At 46.2% G+C, this 27,623-nt stretch overlaps 1 protein-coding gene across 2 annotated transcripts; it reads left to right on the plus strand.

Annotated features, from left to right (window-relative positions):
- Positions 1–1,067: 1,067 nt before the first annotated feature.
- Positions 1,068–26,391, plus strand: jag1b (jagged canonical Notch ligand 1b). 2 transcript variants are annotated; one of them, XM_068724938.1, is made up of 26 exons: positions 1,068–1,376; positions 1,674–1,979; positions 8,437–8,488; positions 10,981–11,238; positions 11,728–11,788; positions 14,024–14,154; positions 14,251–14,370; positions 15,792–15,905; positions 15,997–16,110; positions 16,202–16,315; positions 16,736–16,782; positions 17,272–17,445; positions 17,908–18,058; positions 18,908–19,072; positions 19,209–19,322; positions 19,467–19,580; positions 19,736–19,849; positions 20,300–20,416; positions 21,122–21,149; positions 21,571–21,656; positions 22,256–22,369; positions 22,465–22,574; positions 23,439–23,678; positions 24,300–24,431; positions 24,691–24,832; positions 25,411–26,391. In XM_068724938.1, exons 1-26 carry the CDS (start codon positions 1,320–1,322, stop codon positions 25,884–25,886), a joined length of 3,651 nt encoding a protein of 1,216 aa, XP_068581039.1. In that variant the 5' UTR covers positions 1,068–1,319; the 3' UTR covers positions 25,887–26,391. The 2 variants fall into 2 exon arrangements, with proteins under 2 accessions (XP_068581039.1, XP_068581040.1); XM_068724939.1 differs by having other exon boundaries at positions 10,987–11,238.
- Positions 26,392–27,623: the final 1,232 nt, after the last annotated feature.

Below are 27,623 nucleotides of genomic sequence, written 5' to 3' on the forward strand. Positions count from 1 at the left end.
CGTGTGTGTGTAGTCACTGATCCAGTTCACAGATTACCTTCTTGCAGAGGTACACCCGGCCGCAATTGCCCTTTGACTCCAAAAGGATACCCGGGAAATAATATCTTTCAGCAGTCTGTAAGCGTATGTTTCTCTCAGTTTAAGCTACGAATCTGGTCAGCGGGGGTTTCATTCAGACTAATATCCGCCCTGGCATTAAGTTTGGCTGTAAACTACAGGCTGATGGTTTGAAACGGCCTTAGATTGCAAGTAATTTAAAATGTGTGACATTCCCCTGGCAGGCATAAAACCTGCAGGTCTGCCACTCTGGGGCACTGTTGTGTGCACTCCTGATGACAGCATGTTATTCACGTTTACATTCAGAGTTTATTCATATTCCTAAAATGTTAGTAATTTATGTTTGAAATAGAAAAATATCCAGAAAATGTGCAGATATTAAGCATTTTTTTGTAATGGAATATGGTGCTCTTTATTCAAGGCTTTTATTGCATGAGGAAAGATGTCTGACATACCATGCATTTAACCAAATACCCTTGACTCACTGGCCCACTGGCCTTGCTGCGCTGCACACTCATTTTGCGGTCCCTGTGATTTACCATGTTGCCTAATAACACAACTGTAGAGGAGAGTTAAACTCGTTCTACCCATCTTTTAAAACTGACATAAATCTTAATGAGGTAAAACAATAGCATAAATTGTGGTGAGTATAGCAGGCAACCCTTGCGGGATGTAGAGAGATAATGTATTTTTAGAGGTAAATTGATGCTTTTCTCATAATCTAATTCATTTATGTTGAGGTTTGTGGTCGTGATGACTTATTATCATCAATATGACTGCAAGTCATATTTTATAGTCCAATTTTACTTTCCACCACATCTCTGCCAAAGAGTTCCTACGGTCGATGTTGTGAGTGCACGACTATCCTCATAACGAAAGAGGGGCGGGCTCACTGTGCCCCGCTCATGAATATGGAGTCTGCAGGGCTCCGCAGACACTCCCTCCCCGCTGAACTTGTGTATCCACCTCCAGCTCAGGCCAGCAGTCAGTCAGTCAGTCAGTCAGTGGGCTCGGCTGCCGCGTGGTCACTCTGTAAACTTTCTTCAAACAAGTGGGAAACTGTCGGACAACGAAGAAGAGCAGACGCTCGCACAGTTTGAGGGACATACTAGAAAGAGGTCGTCTATGACTCGGGAACCTGTGCTCCGCTGATCAAAGTGTTGTTTCCCCCACTCGTGCATGTTTAAACCAGAGGAGAGCTCTGGTGCCGTGTGTCGGCCAGACGACCAGTAACGAACGAGTGGCAACAGCAGTCCGGAGGCATGATTCTGAGACGGGGCTCAGTCGTTGCTGCCTTTTTACTCTGCTTTCTGGCGAAGGTACGTGGACTACTTTGGGGGGGGGGACGGGGGGACGACAGCGGGAAGAGGTCACTCAGTTCATCTGTTTGGATGCGCTTTGATTGCATGTGTCGCCTTTTTTTACGTGCACGGGCTATGCTAACATTATATGTCACCATGCAAAAGTGTGTCCAGTTAGCCTGCTGCAAAGTGCGATCCATGTGTGATCAACCTACGGCAGAACAGCTCCGTTTAGTATTCCAACTGTTTGTTTTAAATATGTATTTATATCGAGGTCAAAGTGTTCCATTGCATTCACTCTTCTGTCCTCAACAGGTGTCAGAGGGATCGGGACAATTCGAGTTGCAAATCTTGTCGATGCACAATGTGAACGGAGAGCTGCTGAACGGCATGTGTTGTGACGGCTCGCGGAACACGGCGGATAGAAAATGCACGCGGGACGAGTGCGATACGTTTTTCAAAGTTTGCCTGAAGGAATACCAGTCGAGGGTTTCTGCCGCGGGGCCCTGCAGCTTCGGAATGGGATCTACGCCAGTCCTCGGAGGAAATACCTTTCTTTTCAAGAGCTCTGTCAGGAATGACAAATCCAGGATAGTTTTGGCCTTCAGTTTTGCCTGGCCGGTGAGTTGGAGACCTATAAAAACAAAAAGAAAATCTGTCTTCTTTCTCTCGTTTGTTTGCAGGGCAGTTATGTGCAATTACTGTCCGTCAGTCATTCTCACGCCACGAAAAGTGGATCTTTTGTGAATTATCCTTTTGAGGAAGGACCCCCTGGTCTACTCATTATTTGCGCCAATTAACCAGGTGCAGGTATTTTTCTCCATTATACCTAGACCTGTCCGTGTTTATCTAAATAGTATTTAAGGTGTTAAAACGGCGTTGTACGTTAGATCAATATAAAAAACCTCAGTTTTCACAATGCAGTGGGTAAATTATGTCCTCCAGTTAAATACTACTAGACGTCCATCAATACTAATAACAATAGCCTATTTCAAAAGAGAGATTCATCTAAGCGTATTCCCTGCACCATAAATCGGTTGGACATTACTTTTGACAATGCTCCTCGTAAACAGTTTTCCCTTGTCTGGTTTGATTCAACAAATCAAAAGGTGGGCGAGCTGCGTTCTCCACAGATTTCCTCCTCTTCTTCTTCTTCTTCTTCTTCTTCTTCTTCTTCTTCTTCTTCTTCTTCTGGCTCATGTTGCACAGTTCAGTAACTCCAGAGTGAAACCTCACTTTCTGCTTTCCTTAAGTGTCAGCTCTTCTTCACAGAGTAAATAAATGGGCCTGACGGGCCGTGGGAGAGTCGTAGGTCTGTGAGAGAGATGATTTGCCATGCTGGAGCAACTTTCGATGTAGTGAAAAAAAAAAGGACTGTGCACAGACTGACTGGCCCCACAGCTTGGCCCGCAAACTCCTCCACCGATGGGGGGGGGGCACACAGTCCGCTGGTATGTGTGTGTCCAATTACATCAAGGCCTATTTTTACCTCAATCTGGATGGAAGTTCTTGTTGTAATTTCAGGCTGCGATGGGCCTCAAATTGACCGAATACGTGAAAGACCTGGACCATCATGTGATTGCTTTTTAAGTCGTTCGTTGTTATGAGTGTTACCTGTGGGGCAGATCATTTAGATGCGTGTTCTCGCTATGATCTGATAGCCAGTAAAAACAATGTTCTCAGCAGGGCAGTGTGCAATTTGATATGGTCAGTATTTTTTATTTGCTCTCCACTTAGACGCTGGCGCCTCACACCTTTTTTTTTTTTCTTTTTTTTTTAAAGACAAAGGTTTCTGTTTATGTTCACGCCATGGCAGCACTAACTTGGCATGAACGCTCTGAGCCAGATTAGATTCATCTTTCTGGTTGAAAACCCTTCCTACTTGAAAACAGCACTTGTTGACATTGAAATGAAACCTGGTGCCATTTCAAGTTTTAGGACTCATTTCTTTTCTGACATATGATGAAATGTGTGCTAAATGGCTGGCCTACATGCCCTGTGTCTATGGAGGATGCTGTTGTCGGAGAGAGGGGGTTTTATATCCAAAGACATTTGTAGAAAATGATGCACTGTGTTGTCAATGTATCAATTAAGACATTTCACTTCAAGAGGAATAAAGTGAATACAACTCTAATGTAGAAAACAGGAGTTTGGAGCCTCTCGTTAGATTCTCTCATCCTTCGCTTCAAGTGCTTTACTTCAGTGCACATTAACAATTGTCAGGTTAGGTATGATATCACTCTTTGTCCTTTTCATCAGTTGATTGGCTGTTGTGGACAGATGGCAGTGTGGTGCATTTGGGTTGTTGGGTACTCTGAGTTCATGAAGGTTTTTTTTTTTTACCCCCCTTCATCCTCTCTTGTGAGCTGTATGAAGTTGGCCTCTTGTCCAGCCCAAGGGCTTTGTTTAAGTCACGCTCGGTTGGACCCCAGGCATTTCATCGCTTTAACCTTGCCACCCACAGTAACTGCTGCACTTAATGAGGCTACACACATGTGCTCAGATCAGGTAGGGCAACAGCCAGGCATCCATCCCAATGCCGTCGGCTGAACATCTTTACATTAGCACGTCGTCGGCTTTAGAGCCCTGTATGGATTCGCCAATGTTTGCTTCGTGCTTTTATTCCACAGAGAAGTGAGGGCCCACACAGTGTATCAAGCAGGGACAATGGTGTGCCCTCAGTGACTACAGTGAGGATTACAGAGCATAATAGAAGCACTGCAGCTGTAATGCCAGCGCAGGGCAAGCAACAGGAAGCAGTTGTAGTAGACTCAGCAGTGGTGAAGTTGCCTCTGTGGCTACCTCAGCATATTTGCCCAATGTTGCACCTTCACAAGGAAAGAGAGGACCCTTCTTTATTGGATTGGGTAAATCCTTCAGAGGTTAGATTGCACTTTTATGAGCGCTTGTCTGCTCACTTACCAACTGTTTCTTTCTTGAGTAATCTCTTGTCTTGCATCTCAAGTCCTAGTTGATCCGGCATCCCATAAATCTGCACGGGTCATATTTTAATTATGCTCATGTTTTAATAGCGTAATCATCCTCCATCTTTAACTAAAAACAAGACTGGAGTGTTCTCACAGACCTGAGACGTGTAGGTAGGCATCGCTGTGATCGACTTGTTGACGAGCCGGAGCGGTATTGAGACCTGACATCAGGTGAGTCGCAAACAAAACTCAGCTCAGCCTTGAGGGTAAGCGCTGCCGGCAGCTGTGGGGGTAATGACATGTTTGCTTTATATAGTGTGTTCTGATGTGGCAGTTAAGTGCAAATTACTCAAGTAAAAGAGGGAAAAGAAATGTGTTCTTTCTTTTTTTTCCCCCCTCCCTTCCTCACCCCGTCGGTGTACTTGCCGTGTTGTGTCAGTGTGACGTTGCATAACGGCTTCTTGAAGCCTGAAGCTTTTCTGCGTAACACAGTTGTTGCAAGCTGTATGGAAATCGTGACGTGCATAGGCAATTTAATTTGGAATCACCCGTGCCCCGTTTTTGTTTCCCTCAATGGTAATAGTGACCCTTGCAAAAGACCAATGACTGGCTGCATGTTTAGTTAAATGCTTGATAGGACTTTCATGTTTTGGTCTCTTTTGCCTTCCGAGTGATCCTGCCATGTCTGTAGTTTTAGTTGGCAAATGGTGAGATTCTTTCGTCAGGGTGAGGTTCTATCGTGTCCCTGGGCTGACGTACTTCTATTTAATAGTCTGTTGATTGTACAGTCTTTTTCCAACACTTTGTTGTGATGGAAATGTCTTGCCAAACAATGCATTCCTTCCCTCCCTCCCAGTCCATCAGTGGAGCCAGTGGCTTTGATGGTGATTATGAGAGTTGTCTTTTTATGACCAAGCCTGGGTTTTATGGCAAACAGGGGTGTGCTACCTAGCAGTCCCAATCATTGGTTAGATCTCAGTTTGATACTATTGAAGTGATTGACTCAGGGAAACTGATACAGAAGGTCAACATCCCTTTTGACTGAACTGTTTACATTTCCTGTGTGCTGAGTGAGTGTAGGCCCAGACCAGTCTAATCTGTCGTGCCTTGCCCACATTTGGACCTTTGGCTTTCGCCTGTTATTTCGTGAGACATGCCTCACTTGCCTTGTAATGGTACATCAGATGGCTCCATTTTCAGCTGAGGGCAGGATGTGTGTGTGTGTGTGTGTGTGTGTGTGTGTGTGTGTGTGTGTGTGTGTGTGTGTGTGTGTGTGTGTGTGTGTGCGTGTGCGTGTGCGTTAGTATTGGGAAAATTCCCCTACTGAGAGGATTCAGTAGTGTTCTTTGGCAAGTTATTGTGATTGAAACTGGAATGATCTTTATCGCATATGTTACTTGTCTGTTGGACAGTGTCTGCTTGGCCAGGAAAGATAAGAAGACATATGGCCACACTTATTGGACGTGTGTGTGTGTGTGTGTGTGTGTGTGTGTGTGTGTGTGTGTGTGTGTGTGTGTGTGTGTGTGTGTGTGTGTGTGTGTGTGTGTGTGTGTGTGTGTGTGTGTGTGTGTGTGTGTGTGTGTGTGTGTGTGCGTGCGCTCTCTAGTTCAAAGAGAAGTTGTGAGTCAGCTGGGAGCTTGGGAAAAAGTGAACCTGGCAGTGGCAGACGGTTCCAAGCTGATAACCGCCAAAGAGTTATGGAGTGTTATTGAATGAGGACTCGGGCAGTATCTCACTTTCTGGAAGCAGTTATTTGGTCTGGAACTAAACATCCTAATAATGGGGAGGCTACTTGTTAGATCAAGCCGCGATGACATTAATGTTGGAAAACACGAAGCCTGTGGATCATCAGATGTAGTTAACTTGATGTGAACAGTAGATTGAATGGTAGTTATTGTCTAAGGCTACTATGTTTTTTATGTTTTAGTGTGTGGGCCTTAATCATGTTTATGTGGTGCTAATACGTGATCAGTAGCTTCCATGTTGAGGAAAGGACAAATCGTGGAAGATCTGGGTGTGTTCCGTTGTTGCAGACCGTTAAGCTTTATGCCTTTTCTCCTCAGTTGCTCCTAACGTAACTGCATGTAAACTGATAGTGTGCTCTTCAAAACTGCTCAGATTGTTTGGGAGGTCACTGAAGGCACTTAAATGTAGTAGAATACAAATTCTATTCAACTTCTCCTGATCATCATTTTAGTCACTACATCGATTTTAATGTCGCAATAATGACTAATATTAACATTCTGCGTGTGTTCAGGGATGTTGCCACCCGAGTTCCCGTTTTTAGGATGAGCTCACCACCACGCCCACTGTGCTGTGTCATATACGTGGGATTTGTTTTGGGTGGCTCTCTTGAATAGATTTGCCCCAACCCACAAATGTTTCAAAATTATTATGAAGACACGCAGGTGGGTGTGCAGATCCGGTAGTGATGCATTCAAGTGCAATTGCGCAGGCTGAGGTGAACAACAAAGCCAGAGGTCTCTTTTCATTGGTGTTAATATAACTAGTTGTAGGTTGGGTTGTGATGGTAGGTGAGTAGGAGTCACATTACCGCTGACTCACTCACTCAGTCCAGCTCTGTGTCAAGTGATTGCAGCCAGTTGTGAGTCAGGATAAACTGTAAAGACTGCGTTGCTGATGGGAACTGTCTTTCAAATAACAGCTGCCCTGATTTCAGTGAAACTCTGGCACGGGATGAGACAAATGTCTCCTGGAAAGATGGAAAGTTGAATGGCTGGCAAAAAAAAAAAAAAGGTAAGGCGATGAGAAGTGGTCCAGGAGTGAGTCACACCTCGTTCTCTTTCAGTGGAAAGTGAACAGGGGTTTCCTTCGAGCGAGGTTTGTTTACCATGAAGTCATCGCAGCAAAGAGGGCCGCAGTGGCAATGCAGAATTTCTGAAATGCCTCTACGCTGCTGCTAGGGGCAAGCATGTGAGCGAATATAACAAGTAGGCGGTTTTTTTCTAGTGGCTGATTGAGCACTGTGAGTGAATTGCACTTTCTCACAATCGCATACTTTCTCTCTGACCCTGTCATGCGCGCTTGCAGACGCATTGTTCGCTCCCTCACGACTGTGGCACAGGGCAGCGCGAGCGCGTAAGCTGATATCGGTGTGAGCGCTACCGACCCTGAATCAGACAAAGCGATTTTGGGAGTGCTGAAATCTAAACAGGCCCTCCAGAATGTAGCGCTCATTCAGTCTCTCTCTCTCTCTCTCTCTCTCTCTCTCTCTCTCTCTCTCTCTCTCTCTTCTCTTTCTCTTTCTCTTTCTCTGCCTTTCTGCCTCGCCATCCGACACATGCACTTTTCTGTATTTTTGTACATGTCTTGACTTTGCCTATAAGGCATCCTTAAGCCCTTTGTTTTGATTATTTACCATTCATAGCACATGGCACTTGGGGTTTATAAATTAGCATAACATAGAAAATCCCATATACATTGCAAAGTAGAACTGAACAAGTGCTTTCTCATCCACTGGCTTCTCTCAGCTCCGCATTAAAAAATATGTGAAAAACTGTTTTTTTGTGGCATTGCAGGTTGAAGCAGCCTTTTCTACGTGCCATTTGTTTTATTTTTCTTCCAGTCATTAGTCCAGTGCAGCGCTGCTATTTCTGGCTTGTTTTTGGTGCATCAGTCACCCTCCTGCTGGGTGGGTGTCCAGCTAGGCCAGACCACTGCCACTAATCGTTGAGATGCAGAGACCTCTGCACCGCCGCAAGCTTATCCTCTCTTAATCAGATCAACAGGACCATTGTTATAAGTTAAAAGCTTCTGTCCTAGGTCCCGCTGTTTCTTAACGAGAGGGAGATGAAAATTCATTGGCTGGTGAGGTTGTGGGAAACCTGAATGTTGTGAATTTATTTCTCCTTTTGCCTTTTAAGTATTAAACAATATGTTTATAAAGGAAATCATCCCTTTATCTAATTAAAACCAGACCATAATGACTACCTGAAATGTGATTTATGTTGAAGGGGAATCGTGTGGGAATCTGGTTCCAGTTGGTATAGGCTGTTAACTGTTCTGTGGTTTTCTGCACAATAAGATTTATGAAATATTTATCATCGAATAGTAATGTTTTATGATACAGTTATTGCTTGGTGATCCTGCTCTTGGCTAACCCTCCTTGTATCTCCTCTTGTCTTCCTCAGAGGTCCTACACTTTGATAGTGGAAGCCTTGGACTCAAACAACGAAACCAGCGGTGAGTATTTTGTCCTTGTCTGGCATCTCCATCTTGCCTTCTTCTCTCTTTTCTGTGCCCCCCCCCCTCCCCTCTCCCCCTCTTCCTCCCTCAAGGCAACGTCTGGGAGGAGTCGTGTTGAAGGTCAGAAAAGGAAGTTTATTCTTCCTGAACCCCCTGCCCTCTTCCACATGGTCCACTGGGTGTGTGTGTCTGTGTCTGTGTTAAGACAGTGTGTTGACAGGTGCCTGTAAGGCGGGAGAGCAGGACAGGGAAGCGAGGGGGGAAGAAGAAGAAGAAGAAGTGGGGACAGGGCAGACGGAGGGGGGAGTGCAGACAGAGTGAGGGAAGAGTGGAGAGGTAGAGGAGAAGAGGGGAGGAGTACCGCGCTGCCCCCCCCCCCCCCCCCCCCCCCCAATGAAAATGTTTTCATTTAGCCGATGACTGATGGCAGGTGCTGCCAGCCGGGGTCGGGGTCTGTCTCACCGCCATTGAAGCGTGAAACCCAGAGTTCATCCGGCCGCCCGGCACTGCACCCAGCCTGCAGTCACAATGACGGGGGGGCCAAGGCCTCTGAGCTGTGTGGTCCCGCAGGTTACAGTTACCTCTGGCACAGGTGGGCTGCTGCAGACTAAGCTCAGAGCGGAAGACCTTTGGGTGTCTGTGTCCCCCCCCCCCCCCCCCCCCCCTCCTGTGAACGTGGGAAGACAGCGTTGTTAACATGCTGGTTGCTGGGGGTTCGGTTTCTTTCGTCACCTATGCTGGGATTCCTGCTGGTTGGCGGTCATATTGGCGACAGCATGGTGATTCCAGCTGGGGGAGGGCCCTATGCCATGCTTGTTTATGCAGGTCCGTTCAAGGTCAACAAGGTTTCGGTCTTTTCTGCTGTATTTGCCGCTCCCCAGAGAGCTATTAGGGCATTGGTGTGAAAAGCCCCCTGAATGTACACAGTCAATGCTGGTTAAGCCCCTCTGAGCTCCACCAGGCTAGCTCACTGCTCTGATAGCTTCACAGCTGTGACTATCCTGACCGGTGCTTAGATGCCAACTGGTTCCTAATCACAATTAAAAGCTTGATTTTTTTATTTATTTTTTCCAGACCACTTTTCTTTGAGTGTGTATATCCAGTGTTTGAGAAAAGTAGTCCCCTTTTTACAGTTTGAAAATGTAGATTTTCTCAATACAAAATGAATTTGAGGCTTGAGCATGACCTCTCTAAGCTTTACAAAATGTGTTTGATTTATGTTCAGCTCCGAGCCAGGCAGCAGGTAGTAAGGATGTGCTACTCCTGACACTGCAGGTCAGCAGTTGGTAGAGAAATGCCACACAGCTGAGCTCTGGATTCCAGACCACTGCGAAATGTTACCGGGCACTGTGATTTCAGTATGGCCTGTGCCCCCCCCCCCCCCCATCCTATACACACCACGCACAGTAAATAAATGACAGCAGGTCGTACCTCGCTTCATTGCGTTGCATCATACTCCACAGAGAAGCGATTCACCCAGCGGTCAGCCACCTCTGCTCATGTGACTGCAGTAAATAGCTGCTTTGACATATTTTTCATTCTCTCCCAGGTGGAAGATTTAGATATTGAGTGTTTCATGTGCGAGTGAATGAGTGGTGCGAATGTGTGCATGTGTGCAGTGTAGTGTCTGGAGGCTGGTGTGTGTGTGTGTGTGTGTGTGTGTGTGTGTGTGTGTGTGTGTGTGTGTGTGTGTGTGTGTGTGTGTGTGTGTGGCTCATTACAGCCCTTGGCTCCCAGGTCAGTCAGTCCTTGCCCGTTTGACAGAGCCGTGACCTCTTCATGTTTGAAGAAGTCTGTTTCTGGTCTGTGTGTTTTTTAAGTCTCCTTTTAGTATTGCACAATCACAACCTCAGCTGTGCCTTTGCTCCCCATTCTGAAGTGTAGACAAGAGATTTGTAAGTGTGCGAAAAAGAGTTGACTCAAGATCTTTTTGACTGCTGTTAGGACAAGAATGTATGTTGGGAAAAAAAAAGTGCTGATGGCACACTGGCAGGCTTCCCAGCAGTGACTATGGCATCGGTGTCCTCGCGCTGTAATTTATGGCGGCTGCGGTTCCGTCCTCGCCTGAGCAGATGCAGAGGGCAGCATCTGAGACCAGTAATATCCTCAAGCTGTAAACCTGAGAATCAGAAACCAACCAGCGAGAGTTGGAGAGTGAGCGTGAGAGAAAAAAGCAGTCAAGAGTGCTCATTACAGGCAGCCTTTTCCTTTTTTCTGCATTTCCTCCTTGTACTTTTCTTCCTCTCTAGTTGCTTTAATTACATATAATCTGCTATCTAACAGATCTTCTGCAATTTGTGTCTGAATTTTTGGGGCATTTTTGGGTTCCCACTGTGTGATTGCGGCAAACATCGCAACTCCCAAATGTGTAATGTACAATGCTGTGCTCCACTATTCTCTCCCCTGGCGAAAACATTGAATGAACACTAACACAGTGGAGGAAAAGCATGCACTTTGTTATGTTGATCATGTCAAAATGTATGTTTTAGGTGCAGATGGGAGGTTGATAGAGAAAGCTTCTCACTCCGGCATGATTAACCCCAGCCCGCAGTGGCAGAAGCTGACTCACAACGGCCCCGTGGCCCAGTTTGACTACCAGATCCGGGTCAGCTGTGATGAGCACTATTACGGCTTCGGCTGCAACAAGTTTTGTCGGCCCAGGGACGAGTTCTTTGGGCATTACACATGCGACTACAATGGAAACAAGACCTGTCTGGAAGGCTGGTCCGCACCTGACTGCAACACAGGTAAGCCCTGCTGAAATGGCAGCATGCAGTCATATGTGACATCACTTCAGATTGGAAACGCTGAGCAAAACAGCAGCTCGAGACAGATTAGTATTTATGACTATGAATGAGACTTCTAAAACTAGCAGCCAGACTGTAATCGGTGATTCATGCTGATACGCTGTCTGTTGCGTGGCTTGAATTGAATGGAAGGCTTTGTTTCTGAACTCTCGCAGCATTTTTCCCTTTTCTTTTCCATTCAGATAAATCTTTTCATTGCCTGTATGACCAGGAATAAAACTTGAGTTCCCAGGAATTCAGCAGTAGTCAATTTCTTATTAATTGTTTTACATTGGTTGTTTGTTGACAGCAGTCTTAGTTCTTGCAGCCTGAAATGTCATAGAGGGTAGTAATTACATAATTTATTGCTATCATTAAAACGTGCTGAAAGAAATGGCGCCAAGTTTGAATGTAGTTACCGAGCAGTGATAATTATTCTTCGTCCTCCAGCTATATGCCGACAAGGCTGCAGCACCGAACATGGATCGTGTAAGGAGCCAGGTGGATGCAAGTAAGTGTCTTCATGATTTATAATGATGTTACTGCATTTTTAGATTGTAAACTGTCAAAGTTGGTTTGCTCAAGTGCTTTTACTCACTATGGAGTATGGTGCCAGAGGCCTGTGGTGTGGATCAGTCCGATACGTAGGGATTGTGTCCAAGCACCAGTTCTGTCGTGGCGTGGCTCTTTTCCCTGTATGTGCCCGGTTCTCTGGCCAAGAGATGGTATCAGACATCAGCACCAGGGCTTTAGCAGAGATGCAGGCTGAGCTGCTTGTAAATCTCTCATGGAGCTTTGGACCGGAGCTGCCAGTCTGAGAAAAGGGAGAGGCTCCACTGCCAAGACTCCCATGTTGGAAATGTGTTTCCCCTCTAATGAGGCAAGCGTTATCAGTCTAATCGTACGTAACGTTAGGATGAGCCTTAAAGTGTATTGTTTGTGTAGCTAATGGCTTCCTAATGCTGTTTATGCACACAGCCAGAGGAAAAGCCAGGCACAGATGGATATCAGAGCCGGGGCATTGTGTGCAGTAACCGCTGTATCTCATCCTCATCCTGGAGGAGGCCCCTGCTCTGCCCGGCTTTTCCCACAGCTCAGGCGTTAGTTGCTTTCTTAGTTGTCCGATTTGGCCATAAATCAAGCACAGGGACGATCAGGTTTGCTCATATTCTACAGCTGTGTTGTTGTTTTTCCCAAGCGTTTGACTTCATCAGGTTTCTTGTAAGTGCTTGTGTGGCCACTGGCAGAACAAGAGCTTGAATTGCTTTAGTCTCTGCACAGGTGTGGCCATATTTAAAGAGCTGGGTTTAACTCTGTTTATATGCACTCTGCCAACAAACTCTCCAAGCAAGCTCTACTACTGTTGTAGTCAGTGAGCAGGTTCCCATCACTGAGCTAAACAACAGCCGTACATAGCAACATTGCCACCGCTTATGATGCTCTGTGGGATTTTCTTTTAGTCTGGAGTTTTTAGCGCTACCCGCAGCTTTCATTGTTTCTAATAGAGTAAGAACCGTGCACCTGTGGACCAAGATTAGTAGAAAAATGGTTTGAAAAGCATTAGCTGCACAGCCACAACACATAGATTCTGGAAAGAGGTCCGTTTTCATGTCCAGGGCTAAAATCTTTGTGTTATGTCACATTCCCCAGTAATTTGGCTGTGTAATAACTGTAAATGATTTGGGATCCTGCTGGGGAATCCTGCTCCACTTCTCATGGAGAGGATTAGCACACTTTTAAGAATAGCCTCTTTAATCACAGACCGAGGTTTACTTAACCACGCGTTTATTTTTACAGTCCGTCCGTTTCTTGGGGCTAATCAGCGCGCCGCTCCCCCAGAGGGACACTTGTTTCCTGTCGTAGGCTCCACAGCAGCAACTGTATCGTCACCGCGCCACTTTTTAAAGAGCCTTATCAGTCCGGCTGGATTGCCGTCTTAATTATGAAGCCCGGGAAGTGAAGGTCGGCATTATCGGTGTAATTGTGGACCTGGACATTTCAGCGGTCAGCCAGCTGAGTTCCCCTCCTTGGCCTCGGGGCACAAGCCTGACTCCTGACTCATGGGAACCAGGATGAGCAGCAGTGTAACAGCCGAACGCTCCTCTATGCAAGGGGGCTGCCAAGCCACAGGCAGAGTTGTAAAAGGGAGCGTCTGGCCGCATGCAAATGTTAGCTGTGCAACAGGTCCCGTCGGAGCTGTAATTTAGTGTTATTTTTTTTTCTTTTTTGTTTGGTAAAATGCTAAATTACTCCTCTGTTTCCCTTGTTTAAAAGCTGTTGCATAAACACCCTGCTGCTTAAGATTCATTTGTGGTCTTTTAAGACGCAGCCCAGTTGTTTGTGAGGGCAAGAATAGTGGCTCTTTGTTTGTTTCATTTGTGCAACTCCTTGCTGCATATGCTAATGTTTAGTTCATTAAATTCAGATTATTGCTTGTGAAGGAATTTGGAATAAACAGAAGATCAAGATATTAGCATTTTTTAGATACCGCAGGGATTATCTGACCTGGTTGTGAATGTTTCCCTGAATGTTCTGCATGTATTGCTGTGGCGTGTGTGTGTGTGTGTGTGTGTGTGTGTGTGTGTGTGTGTGTGTGTGTGTGTGTGTGTGTGTGTGTGTGTGTGTGTGTGTGTGTGTGTGTGTGTGTGTGTGTGTGTGTGTGTGTGTGTGTGTTGTATTTGGGCTGATCTTTATTTTAATGTCCCACTTCTGAGGCTGACGGCATGGCTCTCTGTGTGTCTTGCAGGTGTCTGTATGGCTGGCAGGGCCAGTACTGTGACAAGTGCATCCCCCACCCTGGCTGTGTTCATGGCACCTGTGTAGAGCCCTGGCAGTGCCTGTGCGACACCAACTGGGGCGGCCATCTTTGCGATAAAGGTTAATTCTTATCTCTTGTTTCAGTTGCAGTCATTATATGAGCGACCGTGTTGTGACAAAACAAGCTAAAGCTGTGTGAAACTGCTCCTTTTGCAGATCTGAACTACTGTGGAACTCACCAGCCATGCCTGAATGGAGGGACGTGTATCAACACAGGACCTGACAAGTACCAGTGTACCTGCGCTGAGGGCTACTCAGGAGCAAACTGTGAGAGAGGTGAGTGTCTGTGATTTTATGCTAAATTAATTTAAGTTAAATTTCTTTCTTTTTCTTGCCAAGTTATTATTTTACAAATGCAGTTTAATTGTCGTGAGTGCTTGTCAGCTTGTGAAAATAGTTTAACGTCTTCTGTAGCCCTGTGGTCAGCTTTCTAAAGTCTGAGAAAATTTCTTTTAATTTAAATTAAAAAAAAAAATCTCAAGTTGCATTATGAGAAATGAGCGTAACTAATAACGGGGACTGAGAATCAGAATATGTTGTCCTCTGCTGCTTCGACCGTTCTTTGTGCTATGCTGAATCACCTGACTGTCCCTTTAAGGCTTCTACATTGTCGTTTCCTGAAGCAAGTCATATTGCTCTGGTTAAATCTTATTTTTAACATTTTGTTGGCAAACAAAATAGAGGCTCCTAGATTGCCAGAACTTCTCTTTTTTAGTTTATTCTCATGGGGTCCCAAACTCATGCTTAGAGTTATAATAAGTGGGTAGGTGCTGGGCTTCCTGAGCTTACAGACAAAAGGTCAGAGGTGCCTTGAGTTTGTAATCAAAGGAGGTGGTAACTCGGCAATAATCTTGTTTCCACTCCAGCATGAGTGGCCCCCAAGTCAGGTAATCCACCGGTTTGATCTTCAGGGGCCGGTCATCCCTCCGCTCCTCGTGCACTCGAGACAGATGGGTGTGGTGCTAAGGTTCAGCTGCTGCAAACACTTACCATGGAGATGATGGTTTTTCCTCATTAAATCTGAGCCTCGCGGGGTGCTGACAGCTTAACTGCAGAGATGTCAGGAAACCGTGCCCTTCGTAACAGGAGGTCTTCAGATCGGGGGATACGTCAGGCTATTGTAACAGAGGCCCCAGGGTGCAGCGCTGCATCCTCTCCCCACGGCATACTGATCACCTCCAACCAGCTAGTTATTCCCAGAGTGAATCATTCATTTTTGATTCATTTGAGACCCACTCATCCTTAACTCGTCCATAAAGGAGAAACTCCCGGGCAGAGACCCCCTCCCCTCTCTCCCGCTCGCCCTCCGAGTAGTCTCTCATCTTTTGCCGCCTCTCCGAAGAAGAATGGCGGGGAGTCAGAGGGAAGTCACGGTGCGTTGGTCAGGTCAACTTAGCATGAAAGATGATTTCCTGGTGGTGTGGTCTGCCAGGCGGGTAATGAGAGTGAGATGGGGGGATTTTGAGCGGGCTTTTTGGGGTAGGGAGGAGGAGAGGAGCAGGTGACGGGTGAGGGAAGCCGAACTCTGGGTATGATCTGCTGACAGAGGTCCCGGGCAGAGGGGTGCGGTTTTGCAGGAACAAGAGTCGGAATCCGAAATGCATTTTTGCATCTGATTTGTTTTTCTTTTGAATAATGGGGCAAATGCAGTCCATATTGACGAAACGAGTACCCAAGAACATTCCGTCTCTTTCTAGCGGAACATGCCTGCCTGTCCAATCCATGCTCCAATGGAGGGAGCTGTTCGGAAACCAGCCAAGGCTACGAATGTCAGTGTGCGCCGGGCTGGAGCGGCCCCTCCTGCATCATCAGTAAGACTGCACTCTACCTGCACACATTGAATGTCAGTGCCCTCATAGAGAGGATCATTTTGAATAACCAGAATTGACTTCTTCTGCTCAGATGTAGACGACTGCTCTCCAACCCCCTGCAATCACGGAGGAACCTGCCAGGATCTGGTTAACGGTTTCAAATGTCACTGTCCCTCACAGTGGACGGGGAAGACGTGTCTGATAGGTGAGCCACACAGCCTCATTTCCTCTTTCCACCATGTGATACCTGTCAACTGCACATGCAAATGCAACTAACCCTTTCTCCCCCTCTCTAGATGCCAACGAATGCGAAAGCAAGCCTTGCGTCAATGCCAACTCATGCCGCAACCTGATTGGTGGATACTTCTGCGAGTGTGTCCCCGGTTGGACGGGGCAGAACTGCGACACCAGTGAGTTGAAGGCTGTCAGCTGCAGCTGCGGAGCGGGACACCTGTCCTGCTCCTGCTTCCTTTTATTTATTTCCGTTCAGTCAGTGCAGGCTGGTTTAAAGCTGTAATATGAATGCGTAAAGCAAACAGTTGGACAAGTGCAGCCTTTTGCTGCCGTGTAAATAAATCTGCTCTATCATTATTTGTCCTGTGTGTGTGACTGTGGTGAGAATCCCAGGACTAGTTTCAATTGGCAGCCGACAGGATTGCTCAATACTCTTGTGTTGCACTGATTCTGAAGCCCCCATTATCCAACTCTATTACCTCTGACAAAGGCTTTTAAAGGCCTCTGGCATGGGAAACATAAAGCAGAGACTTGTTTTTAAAGACTATTCAGTCAAGCTGTTCAGAACTAATCCTCATATTTGTTTTCCCGTGCAGATATAAACGATTGCAAGGACCAGTGCCAGAATGGAGGAACTTGCAAGGTACGTGTTGGGTCAGAAACCCATCTAGCTTTATCTGGCATGGCTGCTTTGTTTGCCAGCTTGTTTGTGTGTTTTATTGTCTTTTCTTGACGAAGCCCGAGACATCGACCGTGGTTGTATAAATAGCCGCTGTAAACTGTTCTCTCCAAAACGACAGTGGAATTGTTGTGGAATTCCTCTCTGAAATCAAATCTGAGTGGAGTGGGTTCATAAGGGTTTCTAAGGGAGGGACACACAAGTTCCTTGACCACACTAGATTGAATTACCCTAAACATTATTGTGTTGAGCTCGTGCCAGGAAAATGTGTTGAATTATTGCAGAGCTGTGACGCTGTCCCTCCAAAGTTGGCGCGGCCCCCCCCCCCTCTCTTTCCCTTGCTCTTCGTGTTGTTCTCTGGTTTGACAGTTATTGTTTGGACTCCACCCTGTCAACACAGTTCATCAAATGTGTGACAGCATGAGGTTAACCCTGGTTCCTTTTGTCTCTCAGGACTTGGTAAACGGCTATCGTTGCATGTGCCCCCCTGGCTTCGCCGGCGAGCACTGCGAGAGGGACATCGACGAGTGTGCGAGCGCGCCTTGCCTGAACGGCGGCCGCTGTCAGGACGAGGTGAACGGCTTCCAGTGCCTGTGCCTGGCTGGCTTTTCAGGAAATCTCTGCCAGGTGACACACTACTCAACTCCCCCACCCCCCCACGGGTTCCCTTTCTGCTAGCATTGCTGTATCTTTGGGTTTGTTGTAAAGTTTTCCTGCCCCACCCTCTTAAATGGCTGTTGTTCCACAGTCCTCTTATTTTAAAAGGGAGTGCTTTGTTGAAGCTGCTCCTGGCTACAGCGGGATACATTCCTCAGTGCTGAAGCCCAGACTCAGAGGACGGCTCCTAGGTCTCTGCCTTGTTTTCCCCCCCTTCCTCCAAGTGCTCTCTCTCTCTCTGTGTGTGTGTGTGTGTGTGTGTGTGTGTGTGTGTGTGTGTGTGTGTGTGTGTGTGTGTGTGTGTGTGTGTGTGTTGTTTCCTGGCACGGCCTGTAGGGAGGATGCTGCGGGTTTTTGCTCTGCTCAGTGTAGCAGAAATCATGTCGGCTATCAGGTTCTCAACTCTCTCTATTCAATACATTTCTGCCCTAGCTGGATATCGATTACTGCTCCCCCAACCCGTGTCAGAACGGAGCGCCCTGCTTCAACCTGGCCACAGACTACTTCTGCGCTTGCCCGGAGGACTACGAAGGCAAAAACTGCTCTCACCTCAAAGACCACTGTCGCATCACCACGTGTAAAGGTACGTCTGCTGCCTGCCATAACCATAATGTTTTTTTGTAAGGTGATCTGCCCCAGCGCGCTGTAGTAAAATGCTGAATAAGGCCAGGTCTTCACCATTTGCCTGAATACTTTGCCCACATTTTCCCATGAGGGCAATACCTATATTTTAGTTTTGTGAGCTGAAGTTTCTTGGCCAAGGTGAGCAGAGATTTTCTTTTTTTTTTGAGTGTAGCTCCCTTGATGAATCCCCCCCCTCAAACTCCTCAGCAAAGCTTTTCCAATGATTCTCCCCTCCTCGCAGTTCCTTGAAAATCTGGCAAAAGGCTGATCGCACTGTGTGTGTTCTCTGTAATGACTTGGTGGGCTACCTCTTCTTTCTTCCCCCTCAACGAATGTGCACATTTTTCTGTGTGTGTGTAATTAAGTGAATGGACCAACCACGAAGTCAGATACCAGACGGTGAGATTCTTTCTGCTCTTGGCAAGAATTAAGTGATTACGGGGAGAAACTTCACCGCGCTCCCCTAACCTGATCAGACAGGGGGAAAGGAAGGGATTTCAGTGCAGAGTGAAAAAGATCACTCTGAATTGCTTATGAAAGCATAACAGCTTAACGTTGTTTCTCCTATCATTAATTTTTTTCACATTCTTACACCAATACTTTTTTTCTCAGGGGACAGGGATTTTTTTTTTTTTACCAACTTGTTGCCGTTGTCACCTGTAGAGACTAGCAGACCGTTGCTCTCATTGAGTATCAGTGATAAATTAAATTCCATTCCTCCTTTATCACTTTTATGATTTGGAGCGAGTGTTTGTTTGAACATGGTTTGCCAAATGTTTCACTTTCTAACTGTGAATTCTCTTCGCAGTGATTGACAGCTGCACAGTCGCAGTGGCGTCCAACAGCACGCCGGGAGGAGAGCGCTACATTTCGTCGAATGTGTGTGGACCTCACGGCCGCTGCCGGAGCCAGGCTGGAGGCCAGTTCAGCTGCGAGTGCCAGGAAGGCTTCAGAGGCACCTACTGCCACGAGAGTAAGATCAGACTGTTGATGTACACACAGACACAATATAGAATACTGATTGTGATTTACCAGTTTGGCCTCTGCAAAAACACTCTCAATCTCACATTTGTATTGTCTTTTTCTTTAAAAAAAAAAAAAAAAAACAGACATCAATGACTGTGAGAGTAACCCATGTCGCAATGGAGGCACCTGCATCGACAAAGTCAGCGTGTACCAGTGCATCTGTGGCGACGGTTGGGAGGGCGACCACTGCGAGATCAGTGAGTACGACTGCCCGTCTTGTGACCTCAAAACTCACCCACACCTCCCTCGTGGGACAGTTTAACCCATGTTTCAACATAAAAGGTGATGATGTGTTTGATATGCCGCCCATAAATCACACAACCATCCGATGTCTCCACCAGACATCGACGACTGCAGCACCAACCCCTGTCATAATGGAGGAACATGTCGAGACCTGGTGACTGATTTCTTTTGCGAATGCAAGAATGGCTGGAAGGGAAAGACGTGCCACTCCCGTAAGAACCCTTCTTTTTTTTCCACACCCGTGTAGTCTGTCTGTGCAGGTTCATGGTATGTGCTTATGGCTGTACATAATTACCCAAATCTTTTATGCAGTGTGTGTGTGTTTATGCATTGTCATGTGAGTGTAGATTTGTAATGCTCCCTCCAGGCGAAAGTCAGTGCGATGAAGCCACATGTAACAACGGAGGCACCTGCCACGACGAGGGCAACACGTTCCAGTGCAAGTGTTCCCCAGGGTGGGAGGGTACGACGTGTAACATAGGTGAGTCACTGCGGTTTGGTTCAATGTTTCGTATTCTCTCTCACACACACGCACACACACACACACACAGAGGATTGCTTTGTGGGAGAGCTCCGTCTCAGATATTAATCAGATCTGTCAGATCTGCGAGGTCCACAAACAGTTTTTGTCCCTTCACTCTGTCAGCGCTCCTTCTCCTCCCATCTCCCTGCTTGCCCATTTCTCCCGTCTCCCGTGAGTGCCGAAAGATATCCGCTTAAAATGCCTGATTGCACTGACAATACACTTCAAAGGCGTGGAATGCAGATTCCCTCAGAGAAAATGGAAACCCGACAGAAAAAAGTCAAACCAACAACCAGTTTCCTGTCACTGTTTAAGGTTTAGGAGCACAGATTTTACTGATAATCTTCTTTTATAATTGGTGGAAAAAACTCACTGACAGAACTTTTTTTTTTTTTTTTCCTCTCTCAGCCAAAAACTCAAGTTGTCTGCCAAACCCGTGTGAGAATGGCGGTACCTGTGTGGTGACGGGGGAGTCGTTTACCTGCGTCTGCAAGGAAGGCTGGGAGGGTCCCACGTGCACCCAGAGTAAGTGCTCCTTAAATTGTGGATGGGATAAAGGTGGACAGTTATTGCTATTAAATGATGATGAACCTCCTGCTACCTAGTCCTGCATCTAATTAAGTCTGACTCTCCCATCCCATCTGTACCTTTTTTTTGTTTTATCTTTTTCCTCTCTCCCTGGCTGCTGCTGGCCATGAGAGGAGAAAGGGGGAGGGGGGGAGAAAGGGGCTCAGGAAAGTGGAGACAGATGTTTCTCCCCCTCCTCCTCGTCCAACACACACCCGTCTCTGCCCTCTCGTTGTTGCATTCCTGTCCAAACAGTGACATGTCTGCTTGTTCTACAGCCCTCCTCCATATCCCTGGGATCCATGCCCTTGTACGCATGTACTCCAAAACAGAAATTCCCCAATTTTTGTAAGGGAGGGAGAAACAGCCGGGATGGGAATCTGGGTGTGGAGGTGTTGTCGGTGGCGATGGTGGTGGTTGTGGGGGGAAGCTGGAACTCATTCTTGAGTGTGAGAGTCGACTCGATTGTTTGCTCTATGTTGTTAATAAGGCAGAGCAATCAGGCGGTGCATAGTCCAGGCCCGACCGGCCCAACACGCCTTTGCACACACAAGCTCAGACGTGCTCTTTCGCACGTGAGAAAAAACAACAACAACACACTCACTAATTTCTGTCTCTCTTTCCCTGCCTTTCTCTATTTTTTTTTCTCTCTCTCTCTCTCAGATACCAACGACTGCAGTCCCCACCCATGGTAAGTCGAACCCAAACATTTCCTGTAGATTTATACAGACGTAAACAGGGTGCTCCTCCTGTGTCGTAGACTCTCACCTGCAGGTTTTCTCTTTTGCCACATCAATGCTGAGAACCAGGCGCACACCCTTTCCTGTCATTCCTGGGATGCATTCAGCTAACACTCTTTTGTCAACTCTGGCACCGCTGTTATTTAACCAACATACCAGTGGAGCTCACTCCCAAACACATGCACACTTGTCAAATAAAGAGAACAAGTCTGATTGCCTTAATTGCCTATAAGAAGTTATATATGACTGGGGAGAAAATTCCAGCCTGAAATGCGTTGATATAAATGAAGAGATCAGTCTGTGAAACAAGCCTGGGGCATCCTGATATACAAACTGACATCTCACTCCTTTTTTTTTTTTTTTTTTCTGCAGCTACAACAGCGGAACCTGCGTGGACGGGGATAACTGGTACCGCTGCGAGTGCGCCCCAGGCTTCGCAGGTCCAGACTGTCGGATCAGTGAGTATTAATTCTGCCTCCCACTCCTCCCTGATCCCTGTTTGAGCCGTAAGTAAGAGCAGGCTCGGGCCGCGGGACCATCACAGTCGCTCCAAATGGAGGGTCTAGCCAGCCAATTATCTGTGCATTGGGCTGCAGGCCAGGCCGAGCCATTTCGGTGTCACTCCACCGGGCCCTGCTGCTGTCCCCGGGGGAAACCGGCTTAGCAGGCCAACAGCTAATCAGCAATGCTCTCTGACACTGATTACACAGATTGTTTTCCCTCTTAAAGGCTTTCAGATGGCCACATTCTTTCCCATTGCAAACCCTTTGTTCTGCTAAGTCCAGCCTTTAGCTCCAGCATACCTGCTAATGATGCTGCTTTTTAATAAAGCTGCATGGGGCAAAAACGTCCAGGACTGATTTAAAGCATGTTTGCTTGTTTTTTGTTAACTGCCGTGTATGTACTGTTCAAATGACACATGACCCGCAGTGAATTTAGCCTAGGAATTAGATTTGTGTGCCGACTGCTTAACCCAATATTTGTGTGCTGTCTGGCTGTGCTCTCTATTCCAAAAAGGGAACCGTGTCTTACCTCTCGCTCTTCTCCTTTGTGACAGATATTAATGAGTGCCAGTCCTCTCCGTGTGTATTTGGCTCATCCTGTGTGGATGAGATCAACGGATATCGCTGCCTGTGTCCACCAGACAGGACTGGACCCCACTGTCAAGAAGGTAAAAGTCTTCACAAGATGATGAAGGACAAATCCACATTGCAAGCACACCTTTTCTGATATATATTTCTAATACTATGGTTGTGTTTATCACAGTGACAAGGAAACCATGCTCTGTTAATGGACACGTCACCCCTGATGGACTCAAATGGGACGAAGACTGCAACACCTGCCACTGTTTGAATGGGAAAGTTGTGTGCACAAAGGTTTGTCTAAACACACCTTATCCATTAAACGTAGAAGTCAGAAAAGTGAAGTATTTTGTACAGTTGTAAAACACAATGTTGTGGTTCCCTAATGGGAGGATTGCTGTGGAGAACCGTGCGATAAATACTCCTAGACTCAAAGGGTGTGTAGGCAGTTGCACCTCAGACCTCACGATCTTCAGAGATCTCAGGTAGGGCCATGTCGGGCCACAACAACACTCACAGGGAGGAGTTGGCTCGGGAGTGTCAAATTCTATACAGAGATGATTCAGTTTGTTTTGAAAAGAAACACAATGGCACTGTGGGAAATGGGTGTCAGATGACCGCGCAGAATCTCCCAAAGTCACACTTGGTGAAGATTGGGTGATATACAGTAGAGGCCTGGAGTATTGCTATCATTATCATGCCCGTCTAACCACCAGATGAACAATGGCACCTCACTGATGCGGCTCCCCTCGGGGAGAAAATGCATCATGGGGTGAAAATGATCTAGGGCTGTAAGGCACTGGCTACCATGTTAAACATAGTCTGATATGGGAACGCGATTATATTCGGGTTTTGCTGACAGGAGCTCATGTGATTTTACATGGATGACGGAAGCATATCCCTTGACATGCAATAGTGAGAAATTAATCTTTACAGAGTCACTATTATCCTTGACTGGGAGAACTGATGCCATGATTACATTTTTGTAGTCTGTTTAGAGTCTGAACACCAGAGATTCAATACCCAGCCCAAAACCAACATATTGAACTAACAGACCTTTTTCAGCTCTAGTCCTAATATTTCTATTTTACTTTAATACTTTAAAGAAAAGTCTGACATTAGTTAACGTTGTTTGCCCTGTCATGCTTTTCTCTCCAGATGTGGTGTGGCCCTACATCATGCCACCTGGGTGCCAAAGGTCGAGGTGGGTGTCCTTCAGGCCAGAGCTGCATCCCCATCAGGGAGGGCCACTGCTTTGTGAAGCCCTGCCTCGGTCTCGGAGAGTGCTGGCGCTCCAACCCTCCCCCTCGTCCCACCAAATGCCACCCCAGCTCCAGTTACCAGGACAACAGCTGCGCCAACATCACCTTCACCTTCAACAAGGAGACCATGCCTCAAGTGAGTTACCTAGGCACCAGGGAGGGAGAGATTGAATTAAAAGGTTCTGGGGTCATTTTTCATGCCTCTCCCCCACCACCACTCTTAAATGAATGGGAGCAGAGAACTGTGAAAGATCAGGTTTTCAGAAGTGCTCAACCATCCCTCCTGGGCAAAAGGATTTCTAGTCTTAAGACCTCTGAACAATTCAGTCATGTATTTAAATGTGTTCCAGGAGGGAAAAAATGTGGGGATATTTCAGTTTTTTTTCTCTCCCTTTTTTTGTTGTTGACTGCATCCAAGTTTTGTGTTCCTGTGAATCAGGCATTCACAACTCCACGCCAATCCCCTCTTAACCTGACCGCACTGCAAGATTAATTTTAGGATCATATGGATTTGAGCTAAACAGGACCACTGGCGACTCTGTCACCACATAGGATCATCACTCGCCAGTTGCTTAACAAGCATGACAGCAGATTGTGACAAGCGTATGAGCCTGTGGTCTTTAATCTAAATGAGGTGGATCCCAACCATGTTGAACCTCCTGCCAAAATGCAGACCTAGCTCTTCCTTTTTCTTCTTGATTGTCGTCTATTTTTCCATGTGCGTTAACATTTGCTTCATTTCTTCTTTCGTGTCCAGAGCTTGACTGTGGAGGATGTGTGTAAGCAGCTGAGGCGCTTGTACGTAGTGAAGAATTTCTCCTCAGAGCATTCTGTGTCCATAACCTGTGACCCCTCATTCTCAGCCAGCAACGAAATCCACGTCTGCATCGTAAGTACCTCCCACTCCCAGTCTGCCATATGTTTGTCTGCCTCTATTCACGCATACTAAAAACAAATCCCCTTTGATTTATAGCCTGCAGCATGCACTCTTAGCAGCATTAAGACATGCTTTAATGGGATATGTGGTGGATTTAGGCTTTGTTGTTTTCTGTCATCAGTAGACGGCAAGTAAACACGATTAATGGCAGACAAGATAGAGAACTTAAACCAACAGATTTCAAAACTCACTTTCTTCTTGGCCCTTCTAGTCTACGGAGGATCATTGTTTGGACCGGAGCCCCATTAAAGAGATCACAGACAGGATAATCGACCTGGTTAGCAAACGCAACGGGAACAACACCATCATCGCCGCCATCGTAGAAGTGCGTGTGCCAAGCTCCAGCAAAACTGGTATGAACTGCTTTCAGACTTTTGTTCGTTGCCTGTGAAGTTTCCCAGACTTGCACACAGTGGGTGGGAGGATTCTGCTTTTTTGAGAAGATCAGATTAGATAGAGCCAAGCCTTGAATGTGACAGCAATGTGGAGCACTGAAGAAGGACTTTCATGTGTGAAAAATATATCTCCGGCATGATTCGGGCCGCCCAAGTCTGCCATGTCATGTCTGTTGTAATGGAGCTAAAAAGACTCTAGCCAGAATGGAAAAAGCAGAGCTGCTTGGCTACCTGGCCTTAGATTGGCTCGTACTGCGACTGGCTGGACTTCTAGTAAGACTCCCGCATGTGTCCGCCATTCATCAATACGGTGACAGCAGACTGCCGCCACGGCCAAATAGAAGCAGCCTCCTGCCTTGTCCAGGGCTCAGAGGTCAGGTTGCACTGGCAAAAGCATGCTAATAATTTAGCAAGCTTGACATAGTGATTTAATACTACCTTTTTATGAGTATTGTTTGGCTGACAATTAATTATTTTCACTTTTTACATTTGTTGCACCTCCTATAATCTGTGTACGTCTTCTTTTCTTGCGTCAGACTACCTAGTGCCCCTCCTCAGCTCCATCTTCATCGTCATCTGGGTCCTCGTGCTGGTCTCCATTTTTCTGTGGTGCATGCGCCGCCGGCGAAAACAGAGCAACCACAACGGGACGTCGGCCACCGGCTCCGAAGACAACACGACCAACAACGTGCGGGAGCAGCTCAACCAGATCAAAAACCCTATAGAGAAGCACGTGGGCCTCACGGTGGCCATCAAAGACTACGAAAACAAGAACTCCATCATTGCCAAAATAAGGACAAATCATCCCGAGGGGGATGAGGACGACAAGGAGAGGCACTTACAGAAGGGCCGCTTCGCCAAACAGCCAGCATACACACTGGTGGAGAGGGACGAGAAGACGCCCATCTCCAATCCCAACTCCACGTCCAAACACCCTAATTGGACTAATAAACAGGACAACAGAGACTTGGAGACAGCAAACAGCATAAACAGGATGGACTACATTGTATAGCAGACAGCTGTGTTGCTGTGCAACCAAGCCTTATGCCTTCACACCCCGGTGGTGGGTGAAACGGGGGAGCTTTGGCATGTGTAGTTAGCATACTGTCGTGTCAGTCGTGACCCCACAGTATTTTCAGATATTCCCCGTGTTAATTTAAGTTTTGACAAGCTGGCTTACACTGGCAGTGACAGTTGCTTTGGTTGGCTGGAAACACAAGGCGCTGGTATACATTTCACTGTAGAACTAGTTGCAAAAGTGTCCTCCTCTGCATTTCATTTCTCTTCATTTTTTTATTTTTTTTTTATTTAGTGGACACATGGAAAGGGCTCCTGGTGTAATTGTTGTACAATGACTAAAACTACCCGACGTGTTCAACGCTAGAGCTAATTATTTTTAGAATGTGTTTGAGTTCTTTCTAGTTCTGTTTGGAGAAAGTGCCTTTTCAGCTTTAGACTTCAGCAACTGTCAAATGAGAAAAAAGATCAACTTTATTATTTATTTTTATTTTTTTTGGGGGGGGGGGGGGGGGGGGGGGGGTCAGGGTTCAATGTCAGCAGTTGCTGCCAATATGAAGAATTTATGTCAATTTAGAACATGTAGATATGTAAATTTGTTTTATTAATCATTGTGTATATTTGATTTATTAACTTAATAATCAAGAGCCTTAAGATATCATTCCTTTTTATTTATATGTTCTGTCTAGTTTGAAGGTTTTGATAGCTGTGGAAGCCTACAATTTCTTTCAATGACTTAATTTTTCAATGCATTCTATAAAAGCCAAATTTCAAAGACGACAAAGGATGGGCACTTTTGGCCTGAAACACTTTTTTTTTTCTTTTTTTTTCACACGTTTGACATTTCATTAATTGTTGCCAGGACCTTGAGAGAAGACAAGTGAGGTTAGGACAACAAAAGGGTTAGGGTTAGGTTGCTGCATGGGACGGACTTGGTGGCAGACATATTGCTTGCCACTAATGGATAAATACTTAAGGGAACAAAAATCCTTCAGCGGCTTCAGTTTAACCCATTGACATATTTCAAAGGCTGTCGAAATCCACCAACTTGCAAGGCAAGTCACAACAATATGACACACCAGAATTCCCATCTGCTTTAGTCAGCGTAAAATCATAAGCTAGATGGGGAGTACTTGAACGGTAGGGGGGCAATGGGAACACTGTAGAATCGGATAAAATACACTGCCTTGCTCTGCAAGAATCTGCTTCATTTCCGTGCAAATTCGTTTCCTTTTAAAAAATGAGGCTCTTAAAGACAAACATGTTTTATCTCATTTGTTAACCCTTTGAGATCATGGCAACATTTTGTTCTATTTTTGACTTTGTGTTATGAACTTGAGAATTATGTGTTGATCTGGCAATATATTTTTGAAAGTCATATTTATTAAATATTTTGTATGAAAAGAGAATTAAAGTTGTCTTTGTTCTGGAGAGCGAGTGAAGCGTCTGTCTGTGATGTATCAAGCCAAACATGTCAGAGGTTTCTCATGCAGCAGGCGTGGGAACTGCTGCTGGAGAGACATCATAGACGGGATGAGCAAGATCTCTGTCCAAATGTGTTTACAGCTAATTACGTTGTAGCAGGCCATCCTCATATTAAGTCAATCGTGGAGACAAAAATACCCTTCTCCCCATGATCCTCAGACAATGTTTCCCTTGTTTAACTAAAACCTTTTAAACTAGCAGGCCTGAATAGACGACGCTGTAGAGTTGAACTGATGTTAAGATGTAC

This window comes from Cebidichthys violaceus, unplaced genomic scaffold (genome assembly GCF_023349555.1).
Source record: "Cebidichthys violaceus isolate CVI_PGR_0920_01 unplaced genomic scaffold, fCebVio1.0.p SCAF_10, whole genome shotgun sequence".
Lineage (NCBI taxonomy): Eukaryota > Metazoa > Chordata > Actinopteri > Perciformes > Stichaeidae > Cebidichthys > Cebidichthys violaceus.

Coding starts and splice junctions, on each gene's coding strand:
- jag1b (XM_068724938.1), top strand. CDS start 1,320: ATGATTCTGAGACGGGGCTCAGTCGTTGCTGCCTTTTTACTCTGCTTT. Junction 19,581..19,735: donor GGGAAAGACGTGCCACTCCC/GTAAGAACCCTT, acceptor TGCTCCCTCCAG/GCGAAAGTCAGTGCGATGAA. Junction 24,833..25,410: donor GCCAAGCTCCAGCAAAACTG/GTATGAACTGCT, acceptor TTCTTGCGTCAG/ACTACCTAGTGCCCCTCCTC.